This window comes from Hakea prostrata, chromosome 3 (assembly GCF_041222555.1).
Source record: "Hakea prostrata isolate BN-2017 chromosome 3, UWA_Hpros_2, whole genome shotgun sequence".
Taxonomy (NCBI): Eukaryota; Viridiplantae; Streptophyta; class Magnoliopsida; order Proteales; family Proteaceae; genus Hakea; species Hakea prostrata.
This window is the reverse complement of record NC_142602.1, coordinates 46,689,851-46,705,120: the sequence shown is the minus strand read 5'-3', so window position 1 is coordinate 46,705,120 and position 15,270 is coordinate 46,689,851. Positions and strand designations below refer to the sequence as shown.

At 40.9% G+C, this 15,270-nt stretch overlaps 1 protein-coding gene across 1 annotated transcript; it reads left to right on the top strand.

Annotated features, from left to right (window-relative positions):
- Window positions 1-4,780: 4,780 nt before the first annotated feature.
- Window positions 4,781-5,713, top strand: LOC149022355 (uncharacterized). Its single transcript, XM_089147600.1, has one exon. The coding sequence runs from the start codon at window positions 4,781-4,783 to the stop codon at window positions 5,711-5,713; it is 933 nt and encodes a 310-aa protein (XP_089003726.1).
- Window positions 5,714-15,270: the final 9,557 nt, after the last annotated feature.

Sequence of the window (15,270 nt, the reverse complement as noted above, 5' to 3'; positions counted from 1 at the left end):
TACATCATACAACAGGTCATGCTGGATCTTGTTCTGCGGCCTAGCATGCTGAATCTTTGCTATGGGAGGTTACTGACTTTGATCTTCAGGCATTTCGGGGTCAGTTTCGAGGATACACCAGTGGACACTGATCCACGAGGATACGTCATGGGGACTAGGATGGTACGTCAGATGGGACTGACACAGACAGTGAGATCTCCAGGTCCAGAGGGTGAGGAGGATGATGAGACAGAGGATGAGCAGGAGTCGAGGATGGTGGAGAGGATATCGGTCCTGACAGTGATGATGATCAGGCCGGAGATGATACTGAGATGCACGAGGCAGTGCCGGAGCATCACGATTTCCCTTCCTCGCACTTCGAAACAGGTGGTCCTTCTCATGCGATTCCAGAGACTTCGGATCTCAGTGCACAGATGAGATCGATGACTTCCATGCTAGAGAGGATGGGAGTCAGACAGGAGCAGATGTATGAGAGGATGGAGTCACAATAGGATAGGATAGAGTATCGGGTGACTCAGCTTTCAGAGGAGATCACCTAGATAGACTGTACTAGGATTTTCTTTTATGCTTTTCATATGTAGTAGTTGTAAAACTTTTCTTAAAGTTAATGAAGTTCTCTTTGTTTCACTTTATTATTGTGTATTATGCACTTTTCTTTTTTTGCATTAAGTGACAATTGTTTAAATATAATTATTGTGCATTATTCAGAAGTATCCAGTTATGCTTCATTAATAGTTTCTAGTCCAAGTATTCTATTATTCACTTCTAAGAGTAGATGAGTCACATGGATCTATGACTCAGGAATGTTCTCATTCTTGTTTTTACGTGGTTAGGAGGATTTTCTTGAACTTTGGGCTCTGATACCATTCTGTCACATCCACCCAGCCGGTACCCTAACTGGCATACCCGAGAGTGTGACACACAGCCCCGAAGATCAAGTATCGAGGAAATCATCCTCCCACTTATACAATAACATAATCATAAATAGAAAATAAATCAAGTTTAATATTATAAACAAGGTTCAAAATAAAAAGGAATAATCAGTATAATCAGAGTGCGGAAAGATACCAGATATCTAATGATATCAAAAAGGAGTAAAGTGAGGCGGAAACTCACTTCACCAAAAATAGCGGAACGTAGTATGAAAGTCAAAAGGAATTACAACTGAAACAAATGTACTAAGAAATAAATTAAGATCAAGCGTCTTCAAGTTTAAAGATAACGTCTTCATAAGTATGGACTTCGTCAATCCAATGAATCCGTTCTAACTCTATGCTGTTTTCAAAAGTAGTACGCAGCTTGATCCGCCGGGGGATCATCAGAGTAATCTTGATCGTCGCCAGCACCTTGCGTGTAATACGCTTCATTGGCTTGAGCTTCATTGTACTGCTCGCCATAATAATCTGTACCTGTAGGATAATCTAAACAAAGAATATACAAAAAGGAATGAGTTTCGAAGAAACTCAGTAAGGTAGTTAATCCATAACATCAGAGATAACATATGGCAAAACATAACATGATGCAGTGCAGTATGAAACAGATAAAGTATGAATGCATCTAAACTCTATGTATGCTGGTCTCTATGGCAGACATGCTTTAAGTCATAACACCGTACTTCTTTGGGTAAGTCACGCATACGACTCCTGTAGGTAGTGGGTCCGGGCATCGCTCTCGGACAAACCATGGTAGGGGGTTAAGTCAACACACTCTCTCACAACCATTTGGCATAAGTACCGGCGCATGTCAGGGAAAAGCCTAGCCCAATGCAAGTCATCTAGTCAGTCACATCAAGTCAGTTCCAGATACTTCCATTCCTCCCCTCTCGGGATCCTTTCCGGTATCCTTCACACTAGAGTCACGGATATTACTCACCGGACTCATCAACCCTATTGGTTATCCACATATGGTAAACGGAAAGCTCTCATGTCCCCTCACGGATATAACTCACCGTCTCGAGTGCCCATGAGCCCAAGTCTAGCCATATGCAACCCTCCAATAAATGGTCCCCACAATGTGTATCCCGTCCTCTCACAGATATAACTCACCGGTCTTGAGCGCCCGTGAATCCCCATTGCTACCACGGGTCGTTCGGTCTCAATACCCTTTCGAATCGGGTCTGATATAACAAGGGTGTATCCTAGTCAAACACTGCTAGACATCCTTAGGTATGACAACCATTGATTCGGGAAAGCGTCGATGGGCAACCCCGGAAACATCCCACACTATTTCCGATAATGTCCAAGGACATAAGTGTCAAAAGGACACCTCCCAATCCCAAACCAAACTTAATCAAACACATTCTCAGATTAGTCATGACATACACAACCAGTAGTTCATCATATAAAAGAGAATGTAAAAGCAACATCAGATTAAGCAGTAATAAGTAATTCATATAACATAAATAATGAAAAAGATGATATAAACAAGTGCTACTGTTCCCACAGTAGGAGATCAGAATTAAAATACAATAACAGTAGGTAATCTCATAGTTTCATAAGTAGAAACCAGAGAACAAGTAATCTATGCAGTTAAGGAATTAACTGTCCTTACCTTCTAACTTGGATGGAATCTTAAAGAATCAAGTATGATCTTGACTAAACCTGAGAAGACAGTCCTAAACAAGTGCACACAACATGTTAGGAAAGATGCATAAAGGAAAAGATCATAAATCAATCGAAACAGACCAAGATTGAGGTTGCTGTACTCATTGGTCAATTGATTGGTCTGCTGGACCAGTCGACCAATGAGTCGACCAATGCAGACAGTGGCCTGCAAGAATCTGAATTTTGAGAATCCAGAGCCGAATTTGATGGTTCAAAAGGGTACAAATCAGAGGGGAATTATTATGGTAGTATTCTAGGGTGTAGAGGACATCAATCATGGATCAAAACAAGTTCTCAAGTTACAACCTAGAAATCATGAGGTTAACCTAATTAGGTTGAACATAGTGTTGGGAAATGCCATGTCAGCATTTGCCACAACAGCCTCTATTGGTTTTGATGATAATAAGCATGAATTACTAATGGCTATATTGAGTTATGATGTTTTAGTTCAAGATGTGAACAAGTGGACCAACTCCAAGTCAAAGCCATATGCAAGTCAAAGCCAAGATCATGCCAAGATAGACATGAAGATGGACATGAAGTCTAAGTCAAGATGACCATGCCAAGATGGACATGAAGATCGTTGCACAAAATCAATTCGAAGATCAAGTCAAAGATTAAGACTTAGGTTGAATTAGGGCTTAGGACACTCTCGCATACACATTCATGTAAATGCATCAATTATATGTAATTCATATTACTAGAGTGACCTAGAACATGTTAGTGAGGTGTACAATGCTTAGGGTTGACAAAAAAGTCTAAAAACCCAAGCCACGTCCCAGCCCCAACTTAAGCCAGCAAAATAGAGTTCAGACGGACAGCCGTCTGAGCAGACGGATGTCCGTCTGTACTGATAACTTTGTTTCTCAGAAAACAACAGAAGGCCGGACGGAATTTCCGTCGGCGGACGGATGTCCGTCCCGAGCCGATCCGAGCCGAGACGGATGTTCGTCTGGCCCGGATTTGACTATAACGGCTAGTTTAAAGAGAATATCCTCTACACTGTTTTGCAACGGATACTTTTGAGACAGAGGACCGTCTGACCAGACGGACGTCCGTCTGGGCTGAAAAATAGGAAAAAAATGTGTCCATTTTCTATCCGTTGGGGATTGGGTTTTGGCACTCAAAGGTGCTCTATATAAACCCAATTCACCTCATTTGAGAGTAACAACACTCACACTTGATCACCCACTCCCCAAGTGGTCGTAAAGCTCTCAAATTGCAAGAAAGCCTTGTGCTTTGCCTTTCACCTTCTCCCCAACCTTGAAGAACATACCAAGGTGTTAAAGTAAGCTTGTGGAAGTCAAGCTTGAGGTGATTGAAGGCTTTGGTGGTGCATGCATTTCATACCTTGAGCATACTACTCTTATTGCATCACACACACACAAGAGGTAAAGTGTCACACCTCTTGTTAAGGTAACATCCTTCTCTTGTAACTGTTTTCAATTCTAGTCTAGGTAGATTAGAATTGGTTTTGGGTACTCTTGCCCGTGAACAAAGATTGGTTGGGTGCTCTTGCCCGTGAACAAAGATTGAAGATGGTGCTCTTGCCCTAAGATAAACAAAGATTGTAAAGGGTGCTCTTGCCCCGTAACAAAGATTGTAAAGGGTTTGATCTCTACCCATTGTATTGAAAGAGAATCACTAGTGGAATACTCTCTTAAGGCCAAGAGAGGAGTGGACGTAGACTTGCAAAGTCAAACCACTATAAAATACTTGTCTTGTGGTTGATTGTATTGTTTAATTTCATTTGAATTTTCAATTTACTTTGTATTTCCGCACAAACCGAAAAATTGGGACAATCCACTAGTTGCAACCTAATCACCCCCCCTCTAGGTTGCACCAACAATTGGTATCAGAGCGGGAGCTCAAATTAAGATTGAAATCAATTTTTAAAAGAGTCAAAGATCATTGCCTTTCCTTTTTATGAAGTTCCTTCAAGAACCGAAGGTCTTAACACCGCTAGACCTCCATACTTTGATGGAGAAGACTTTGCCTATTGGAAAAATAGGTTTGAAGACTTTGTGTGTGCACATGATATCGATGTGTGGAACGTCATAACATGTGGACCAAATGAGGTTCTCAAAACAGATGAACATGGCCATAAGGTACCCAAACTTAGAACCGAGTGGACTTCGATCGACAAGGTCAAAATTCAATTAAACCACAAAGCAAAAATGTTTTTGCAATGTGCATTAAGTGAAAAAGTCTACAATAGATGTGGCATTTGCAAAAGTGCCAAAGAAATTTTTGATAAGTTGGTAGTCACATATGAAGGGACTGATCATATCAAAAGGATGAACCTAGACATCTACATGCTTCAATATGAAGAGTTTAAAATGTTAGATTATGAGGATATTACTTCTTTATTTAGTAGATTTACTAACATTGTGAACAAGTTGTATAGCCTTGGAAAAGAATTGGCAAATGAGGACATAACTAGAAGAATTCTAAGAGCTCTTCCACCCTCATGGAGACCCAAAAGGACAGCAATTCAAGAAGCAGGGAATCTGTCTAAAATTACCATTGATGAGCTAATGGGATCTTTGCTAGCTCATGAAGCGGAGCTTGAAGAAGACAAGCAAGCAAGTGTGCAGCAGGATCGAAGGAAGAGGTCCATAGCTCTAAAGAGTGCGCCCAAGGAAGAAGAAGAAAGTGAGAGTGAAGAAGAAGACTTGGACAGTGAGCTCTACCAAATCGCCAAAGAATGCAAGAGACATCTCAAAAAGAAAAGAGGGAAGTATCTTCACAAAGGAGAATCCTCTAAAGAGCACAAAGGTAAAGATCCTTCTAAGAAAAAAAGTTATGTTTCTAATGTCACTTGTAACAAGTGTAGGAAACCGGGCCACATCAAGTCCGAGTGCCCGTATATGGCTAACATATCCTACAACACAAGTGAGGAGGAAGAAGAGGAGGAGTCCAAGGAAGAAAGAATCAACTTGGCTCTAATGGCAAAGTCCATGGAAGAACAAGAAGACCTTGAGGTAAATTCTTCCCATAATCCTAATTCCATTAGAAATAATGATAACGGATTAATAGATGACATTGATAGGGACAACTCATTTGGAGTATTGTTCAAAATTATTAAGGACCCTGAAAAAGGGTATTAAGAAAGAGTATGTCATTCTCTTTCCTTTTATGCATTCATGTAGGGGGAGAGTGCATATGTGAGGGAGAGAAGTTGTTAACTTATGCATTAATTCAGGGGGAGCATAAGTTAAGAAGGGAGAATTATTTGAGGGGGAGCACTTCATGCTCTTCATGCTTGTGTCAATTACAAAGGAAGAGTTAATTGAGGGAGAGCATTTCATGCATTATTTTTGTCGATAACAAAGGGGGAGAGTTATTTGCGGAGAAGCATCTCCTATATTTTGTTGATAACAAAAGGGGGAGAAAATTTCTATAAATTATAGAATTTTGAATTAGATAATTCATTAGCTCCTATATTGTTTGTTGATGACAAAAGGGGGAGAAAACTGCATGAATGAATTAGATAATAATTCATGGGGAAAACATGTCATAACATGCATATGAATGAGCATCAACTGCTATTAATGATCATTCATATTTCCCTCATTCATGTGTTTGTCATCATCAAAAAGGGGGAGATTGTTGGAAAAGGCCATGTCAGCATTTTGCCACATCAGCCTCCATTGGTTTTGATGATAACAAACATGAAACTTGAATTCACCATGTTTTGATGATAACAAACATGAATTAGAATTCACCATGGAAAAACATGAAAATAACATGCATATGAATGAGTGTTTATTTGCTATTAATTATCATTCATATTTTCCAATCATTCATATGTTTATCATCATCAAAAAGGGGGAGATTGTTGGGAAATGCCATGTCAGCATTTGCCACATCAGCCTCTATTGGTTTTGATGATAATAAGCATGAATTTCTAATGGTTATATTGAGTTATGATGTTTTAGTTCAAGATGAGAACAAGTGGACCAACTCCAAGTCAAAGCCATATGCAAGTCAAAGCCAAGATCATGCCAAGATAGACATGAAGATGGACATGAAGTCTAAGTCAAGATGACCATGCCAAGATGGACATGAAGACCGTTGCACAAAATCAAGTCGAAGATCAAGTCTAAGATCAAGACTTAGGTTGAATTAGGGCTTAGGACACTCTCGCATACACATTCATGTAAATGCATCAATTATATGTAATTCATATTACTAGAGTGACCTAGAACATGTTAGTGAGGTGTACAATGCTTAGGGTTGACAAAAAAGTCCAAAAACCCAAGCCATGTCCTAACCCCAACTTAAGCCAGCAAAATAGAGTTCAGACGGACAGCCGTTTGAGCAGACGGATGTCCGTCTATACTGATAACTCTGTTTCTTAGAAAACAACAGAAGGCCAGACGGAATTTCCGTCTAGTAGACGGATGTCCGTCTGAGCTAGTCCAGGCCAGACGGATGTCCGTCTGGCCCAGATTTGACTATAACGGCTAGTTTAAAGAGAATATCCTCTACAACTGTTTGCAACGGATACTTTTGAGACGGACGACCGTCTGACCAGACGGACGTCCGTCTGGTTGAAAAACAGGACAAAAATGTGTCCGTTTTCTATCCGTTGGGGATTGGGTTTTGGCACTCAAAGGTGCTCTATATAAACCCAATTCACCTCATTTGAGAGTAACAACACTAACAGTTGATCACCCACTCCCCATGCTAGGCCGCAGAACCTGATCCAGCATGACCTGCTGTATGATGTAGGAAAGGTCGATCTCGAAGCCCATGTAGATCCAGTAGATGACTATGGCCTCCATCATTGTGACCCTATGGTGATGTCCAGCCTTTGGCATGATGTTTCGACCGACGATGCGACCGATAACTCGTACAGAATCTATCATCTGTCCGTTGTTCCTAGGAGTGAAGCACCGGCGGCTGTCCCACAGTGTGTTGCATATCTCGCGCAACTCATATGGCATCAAGTAGCTATCCATATCTGCTCCTGTAGGTATCTATAGCACTGATCTGGGTAGTGAGGGACCCGCAAGATCTCGGCTAGTGATCTGGTGGAAAATCGAATCTGAGTCTAGAAGACCCTGCTCCTGAGGACAAGTCTAAGTGGATGCCCTGGACCTCTAGCCTCCTCGGTGTAAGTAAGGTTGCTGAAGAACAACCTCACTAGCTCAGGATATACAGGCAGATTATCTGTGAAGAGATGAGTCCAATGCAAGGTGTGGAACCTCTACTGTATCCTAAAGACTCGGAGCTGGTGAAGGTGTAATAGACGTCTTAGCTTGATCTGGCAGTAGCTGAAGTAGGCCTCATACAAGAACTCGGCCTGTGGAGTGTCGAAGCGCTCTAGTCTTCGGACATACTGTCTAGGCTCTGAAGGAACCTGACCTCTACATCTGAGTGCCCCTACTATGCAACCTCTACCTCGTCCACGTACTCCTCTCGGCATAGTGAATATCTGTAGAAGATACAATGACATTGTTGGTTAAGTGCTATTTCAAGATTTAAGCCAAAAGGGTATTTTCGTAATTTTTCGAAAATTTTCAAATTTGGGGGAAATTTGATTTCAAGATACTAGCATGTGCATAATACTTGGAATTGCATGTCTATGAAATTCATTTTATGAAATTTGATCGAAAACTTGATCTAAAGCGAAAAAAATTCAGCAAGAATAAATTGGGGATTTTTGCATTCTAGGTCAAAATTGGATTTTTGGAAAAGTTGAAATTGGTTAAATCAAACTATATGGACATATTCACATTATCACTTTGAGCATGTAGCAATTGATTTCTTGCGAAAACTCCAAGTGGTTTGTGAGAAATCGAATTTTTCTAAAGTTAACGATTTCGGTACGAAAACCTTGCGAGAAGTGCAAGAAGGTGTTAGAACTTGTTGTCTATGGATGGCATTGTGTTTAAAACTTAGGGAATATGTTTTTAAGTATTCCTAAACATGATTTCTAACAATGGATACAAGTAAAACATGGATTTGAGTGAAATGCAAGCATGAGAAGATGCAAGTAAAAGAGAAAATGTAAGTTTTACCTTGGGTTGGATGAATGTGAGTTGTGGTGTTGTTGTTGAAGCACTTGAATCACCCAAGGATGCTTGGAAGAACCTTAGAAGATGTTTCCCCAGAGCTCACTCACTTGTGGAAGATGTTAAAATGAAGTTTGAATGTGAAAATGAGGCTTATAATGCGAATTTTCGTATTCTGTGAGCATTGGTCGACTCATTGGTCGATTGGGTCAATCGACCAATCAACCGACCAATGGACCCAGTAACTCCATTTTTGGTTGAAATGTTGGAAATGTGATTTTTGTCCTATGAATAATTGTTGGATGACTAAATGGGTGTATTTGAGCATGATTTAAAATTTTCAAATCATTTGGACATGTTGATTGTATTGAAACTTCAAAATTTGGTATTTTGACGTTTCCGGTTCTTGCAGAATGGTTACTCTGAGAAGTGGGCGTGGCGAATCCAGTGGTCATGGAAGTGGTCATGGTGAGATACCTGAAGGTGCTCATGATCAGTAGACTGGTGACCAAGGTACCCATGACATACCAGGTGCCCCGAATGTCGGAAGCTTTCATGATATTGCCAACATCATGGGCAATATGATGCAACAACAAGCAGCCCAGTTTAATCAGATGTTGACGGGTTTCATGAGACTGCATAATGAGACTCATACTGGTGTTAATGTGAATCTTCATGCCGCAATTCCGAATGCGGGTGGCCTTGCTGGAACTCCTCGTACTCGCTTGATGGAGAGTTTTCTGAAGATGCAAGTGCACAGCTTTACTGGTGTTACCAAGGATCTCTTGTTCCCTAACAAGTGGATTCGTGAGTTGGAAAAGACTTTTCGCCATCTGCAATGCTCCAAAGCTCAAAAGATTTTGTTTCCTGAACAGAAGTTGCAGCATGAAGCCTATGCTTGGTGGACTTCCACTCGGCCTATTTTGGAAGGTTTGCATGCAGGTGTTGTAACTTGGGATTTTTTCAAAGAGGCTTTTTGCATGAATTATTTCCCTGAGGTGGTGAAGGATGCGAAGGAAGCTGAGTTCATGGTTCTCGCACAAGGATCCTTGTCTGTGTTAGAGTACCAATAGAAGTTTGAGGAACTTCATTTCTTTGCTCCTGATTCTTTGAAGCCTGATATTGCTAAGGCGAAGAAGTTCTTTAAGGGATTGCGCCCTGCCATTAAAGGCTATCTCACTGTCCAGCCTATAGAGAGTTATGCCCAAGTGGTGCAGAACTCGAAGAAGTAGGAAGAAAATGAAAAGGAGAATGCTCGCATGCAAAGGCCTTGGCAGTCTAGAAACCTTGGTTTGGTGGATCGTAATGATTGGCGCTTTGTGAGACCTACACCCTATCCCACTCCTGCTTTTCAGCCTAGGAGTATAGGTCAAAGCCCTGGTTTTCGACAGCCCTGTCAGTTTCAGTATGGCAGGAATCGACCACCAGTTAATGCAAGTGTTAGGCCAGTGAATTCGAATCCTAAGCCTTTTGTTCAGAAGCCTCCTGTTGCAGCTACTCCGGTAGGACCGAGCAATCCTGTTTGATTCTACTGTAAGCAGTCCAGTCATTTTGCTTGCGAATGTCCGAAGAAGCCTGTCCAGCAGCCTATCCCAGTGGTGAAGAGTGCTCTTGCTCTTCCCTCTGGTAGAGTGTTCAGTATCTCTAGTACTGAGCAAGATGGAAGCCATGATGCGATCACATGTACATTGTCAGTTGCTTCTTTTCCTGCATTTGTTTTATTTGATACGGGTGCATCTCATTCGTTCATATCATCTGCATTCATTAAGAAGACTGACCTAATCCCTGAGAAATTGTCTAGTTGTTTATTGATTAGTACACCTACTGGTCCTACTATGAAACTACATAAAGGATTAGTTAAATGTCCTGTGTTGGTTGGTAAGATGAACTTGGAAGCTAATTTGGTACTTCTTGATATGAAAGACTTTGATGTTATTTTGGGAATTGACTGGTTAACAGCCCACAAAGCTGTATTTCTTTGCTCCTTGAGAAAGATTCAGGTCCATACTTGCGTAGGTTCAGTTTTTGAATTTCAAGGTGAGAAAAGAAGGGTTTGTAAAAAGATATTGTCCGCACTGATGCAAATCTATACCATAGTAGATGATGCTTCTTCTGAAGGCAAGAGAAAAGTGGAGAAAAGAGTTGACGAAGTCAAGGTTGTCTGTGACTTTGTTGATGTCTTCCTTGATGATCTATCGGGAGTGCCTCCAGATAGGGATGTTGAGTTTTCTATTGATCTCGTCCTTGGTGCCGCTCCGATATCTAAGGCTCCGTATAGGATGGCTCCTACTGAGTTAAAACAGTTGCAAAACCAGTTAAATGAACTCATTGAAAGAGGTTTCATACAACCTAGTGTGTCACCTTGGGGAGCTCCAGTCTTGTTCGTCAAGAAGAAGGATGGTAGTATGCGTCTGTGCATTGATTACCGTGAGTTGAATAAGTTGACTATCAAGAATAGATACCCGCTGCCCCGGATTGACAATCTCTTTGATCAATTGTAGGGTGCAGCTGTATTCTCAAAGATTGACTTAAGGTCTGAATATCACCAGTTGAAAGTGAAGTCAAGTGATATCTTCAAGACAGCTTTCCGAACAAGGTACGACCATCATGAATTCCGAATCATGCCTTTTGATTGACTAATGCTCCTGTTGTGTTCATGGACCTCATGAACCGAGTCTTTCATGATGTGCTCGATAAGTTTGTGATTGTCTTCATTGATGATATTCTGATTTATTCGAAAAGTGAAGAAGAGCATGAAAGGCATCTAGATTTCACTTTGCAAAGACTACGAGAAAAGAAACTTTATGCTAAGTTTAGCAAGTGTGAATTCTGGCTCAAGAGTGTAGTATTAATCGGCCATGTGGTTTCTGCTGAAGGTATTCGTGTTGATCCTGAAAAAGTCCAAGCAGTTGCTGATTGGGAAAGACCGAAGACTGTAATGGGAATAAGAAGTTTCCTTGGTTTGGCAGGTTACTACTGAACGTTTATTGAGAACTTTTCTTGGTTAGCTGCTCCTATGACTAAGTTAACCCGGAAAGAAGAGAAGTTTGTTTGGTCTGACGCTTGTGAGAAGAATTTCCAAGAATTGAAGGATAGACTGACAAGTGCCCCGGTTTTGACTATACCTGATAGTTCTGGCGGTATGACAGTCTATACTGATGCGTCGAAGATTGGTTTGGGTTGTGTACTAATGCAGCACGGTAAGTTTGTAGCCTATGCCTCTCGGCAATTGAAGGATTATGAGCGGAATTACCCCACTCATGATTTAGAGCTTGCCGCTGTTATTTTTGCTTTGAAGATTTGGAGACATTACCTCTATGGTGAGAAAATTGCCATATTCACGGATCATAAGAGTTTGAAATACTTCTTTACCAAGAAAGAGTTAAACATGAGGCAAAGAAGATGGTTGGAACTAGTCTCTGATTATGATTGTGATATTCAGTATCATCCTGGTAAGGCAAACGCTGTTGCTGATGCTCTTAGTAGGAAGATTCAGAAGAAGGTTTTGGATTTGAATGCTTTGAGTCTACCCTTGTTGTCTTCTATTGAGAGTTTTGATTTGGAAGTTGTTCCTGAGAATTCTGTTGTTGTTCTTTCTGCTATGACGACAAGGTCTGGTCTTAGAGATAAGATTGTTGCTTTGCAGAGTTTTGATCCAGAACTTAAGGACAAAGTTGAGAAGATTTCTTCGAATCCTGAGTCGGATCCCGACTTTGGTATATCTTTGGATGGTGCTTTATTGTTTAGAGGTAGATTGTGTGTGCCAGCAAATGAAGATCTTAAGAAGGAAATATTGAAGGAAGCACACCAATCAATCGTTACAGTACACCCTGGAAGCACCAAGATGTACAAGGACTTGAAGGAACATTTTTGGTGGATTGGTTTGAAGGCCGATGTTGATGATTTTGTTGCCAAGTGTGAGACTTGCCAACGTGTGAAAGCCGTTCATCAACCTCCATCTGAATTGCTTCAGCCCCTTCCTATTCCTAATTGGAAGTGGGAATATATCTCTATGGACTTCGTGACTAGCTTGCCTCAAACAAGTAAAGGCAATGACACTGTGTGGGTGATTGTTGATAGGTTGACCAAATCAGCCCATTTCATTCCTATGAAGATCACTCATACTTTGGATAAGCTAGCTAGACTTTATGTGGATAATGTGGTTCGTCTACATGGTGTACCAATGAGTATTGTGTTCGATCGTGATCCTAGGTTCACCTCAAGGTTTTGGAATAGTTTACAGAAGGCCTTGGGAACCCAATTGAACTTGAGTACAGCTCATCATCCACAGTCAGATGAACAATCTGAGCGGACAATTCAGACTTTGGAAGACATGCTCAGATCTTGCGTGGTGGATATGGGTGGAAATTGGGATGAACACTTAGCTTTGGTTGAGTTTGCCTATAATAACAGTTATCAAGCAACGATAGGCATGGCTCCTTTTAAGGCTTTGTATGGTTGCACTTGTAGAACACCATTGTAATGGACTGAGACGGGTGAAAGAAAAGTCTTAGGTCCTGAAATGATTGAAGCTACGAGCGCAATGGTGGATATGATAAGAGAAAAGGATTAAGTCTGCTCAATCAAGACAGAAATCCTATGCTGACAAGAGAAGGACTGATCTGGAATTTCAAGTTGGAGAGAAAGTTTTCTTGAGGGTTTCACCAATGAAGGGTGTGATGAGATTTAATGTTAAAGGAAAGCTTAGCCCTCGTTTCATTGGACCTTTTGAGATTTTGGAAAAGGTTGGACCCGTTACTTATCGATTGGCATTACCTCCGGCTATTGCTGTTGTGCATAATGTGTTCCACGTTTCGATGCTCAGGAAATATGTTGAAAATCCGGAACATGTCTTACAGGCAAGCACTGAAGGACTTGGTGCTGATCTTACCTATGATGAAGAGCCAGCGGAAATTTTGGATAAGAAAAACAAGCAATTTTGAAATCGCACCATCCCTTTGGTAAAGATTCGTTTGAAGGACCATACCCTGGAAGAAGCTTCTTGGGAGAAGGAAGAAGATGTGAAGGAGAAGTTTCCTCACCTCTTTGGAAGCACAGGTACGCTTTCAATTTTGAGGACGAAATTTCATTAAGGGGGGGGGGGAGAATGTGAAACCCAGCCCTGACCCTAGTCCAGTGACCCGAAGTAAGGCAAGAAGTCATCTTTGGGCCATTACTGTTGAAGACTTGATGGCTGGATTGGAATCCATGAGTGTTGATGCCAGTGTCCCAATGGTGGAAACTACACCCAGATGAAGATTGGATTAGTTGATGGTCTTGGAGTGGTCTCTGTATTGATTCAAAGACATTTCTAACTCCTAGGTAAGTCACTCTAGGTGTGTGCAAAACCCCTCGATGTTTGGACTTGATCTGAGCCTTCAATTCCTTGTTTTGAAGTTGCTGTCTTGATTGGTCGACTCATTGGTCGATTGGACCAATCGACCAATCAATCGACCAATTGATTCTGTTTTTGAAATTTGAATCCTGTCTCTTATATTTATGTGTAATCTCGGGAATACTCCGCCTCCTCTGCCTCCTAAGCCTCTGGAACGAGTTAGAACCCTAATCTAACCCATTCCCTTGCATTCTTTGGTGATCTCTCGCAAAGACTTGAAGAATTCTTCATCCTCCTACAACAAAGGTATGATTTCACTCACTCTTTCTTCTATCTCTGATTTTCTTTCTTTAATTCTGTTCTTCGTTGAGATCAGGAAGAAGATGATGCACTCTTGCAACCATCTATTCCATGATCTCATCATGTTCTTTAAGATCCATGATCATCATCATGATCTTAACCTCAGCCAGTGGAATCTTCGAAACCCTAACCCTAATCCTTTGAAACCCTAACCTGTGTGATCGTCTGGAGAGATTTTGGTAACCTCCCTTGTGAAGGAAAATCCTCTTGGGTAAAGTTTATATGAACCTAAACTTTATCATTGACTGACTCTCCTAATTATTTTTGGCTAACAATTTATCTCCCTTCATCCAGAGCTCTCAATTATTTTCCGAGGGAACCAAAAAAGGGTGAGACCCTAATTTTCTGGAATCAAACCAAGAACCCCTAGTTTGATCATGGTAACCCAATCAATGTGTTTTCTTTACTATATCTGTAATCTTCATATCCTAGTTCTTTAATCTTTGATTATAATATTTTTCCCTCATAATCTATGTTTAACCTAGTAGGTTAACCTTTTTGTTCCTAGGTTACAACTTGGGAACTTGATTTGATTTATGAATTGATATCCTCTATACCCTAGAATACTACCATGATAATTTCGCTCTGATTTGTACCCTTTTGAACCATCGAATTCAGTTCTTGATTCTCAAAATTCGGATACTTGTAGGCCACTGTCTGCATTGGTCGACTGGTCCAGCAGACCAATCAATCGACCAATGAGTACAACAACCTCATTCTTGGTCTGTTTTGATTGATTTATGATCTTTTCCTTTATGCATCTTTCCTAACATGTTGTGTGCACTTGTTTAGGACTATCTTCTCAGGTTTAGTCAAGATCATACTTGATTCTTTAAGATCCTATCCAAGTTAGAAGGTAAGGATAGTTAATTCCTTAACTACATAGATTGCTTGTTCTCTGGTTTCTACTTTATGAAACTATGAGATTACCTACTGTTATTGTATTTTA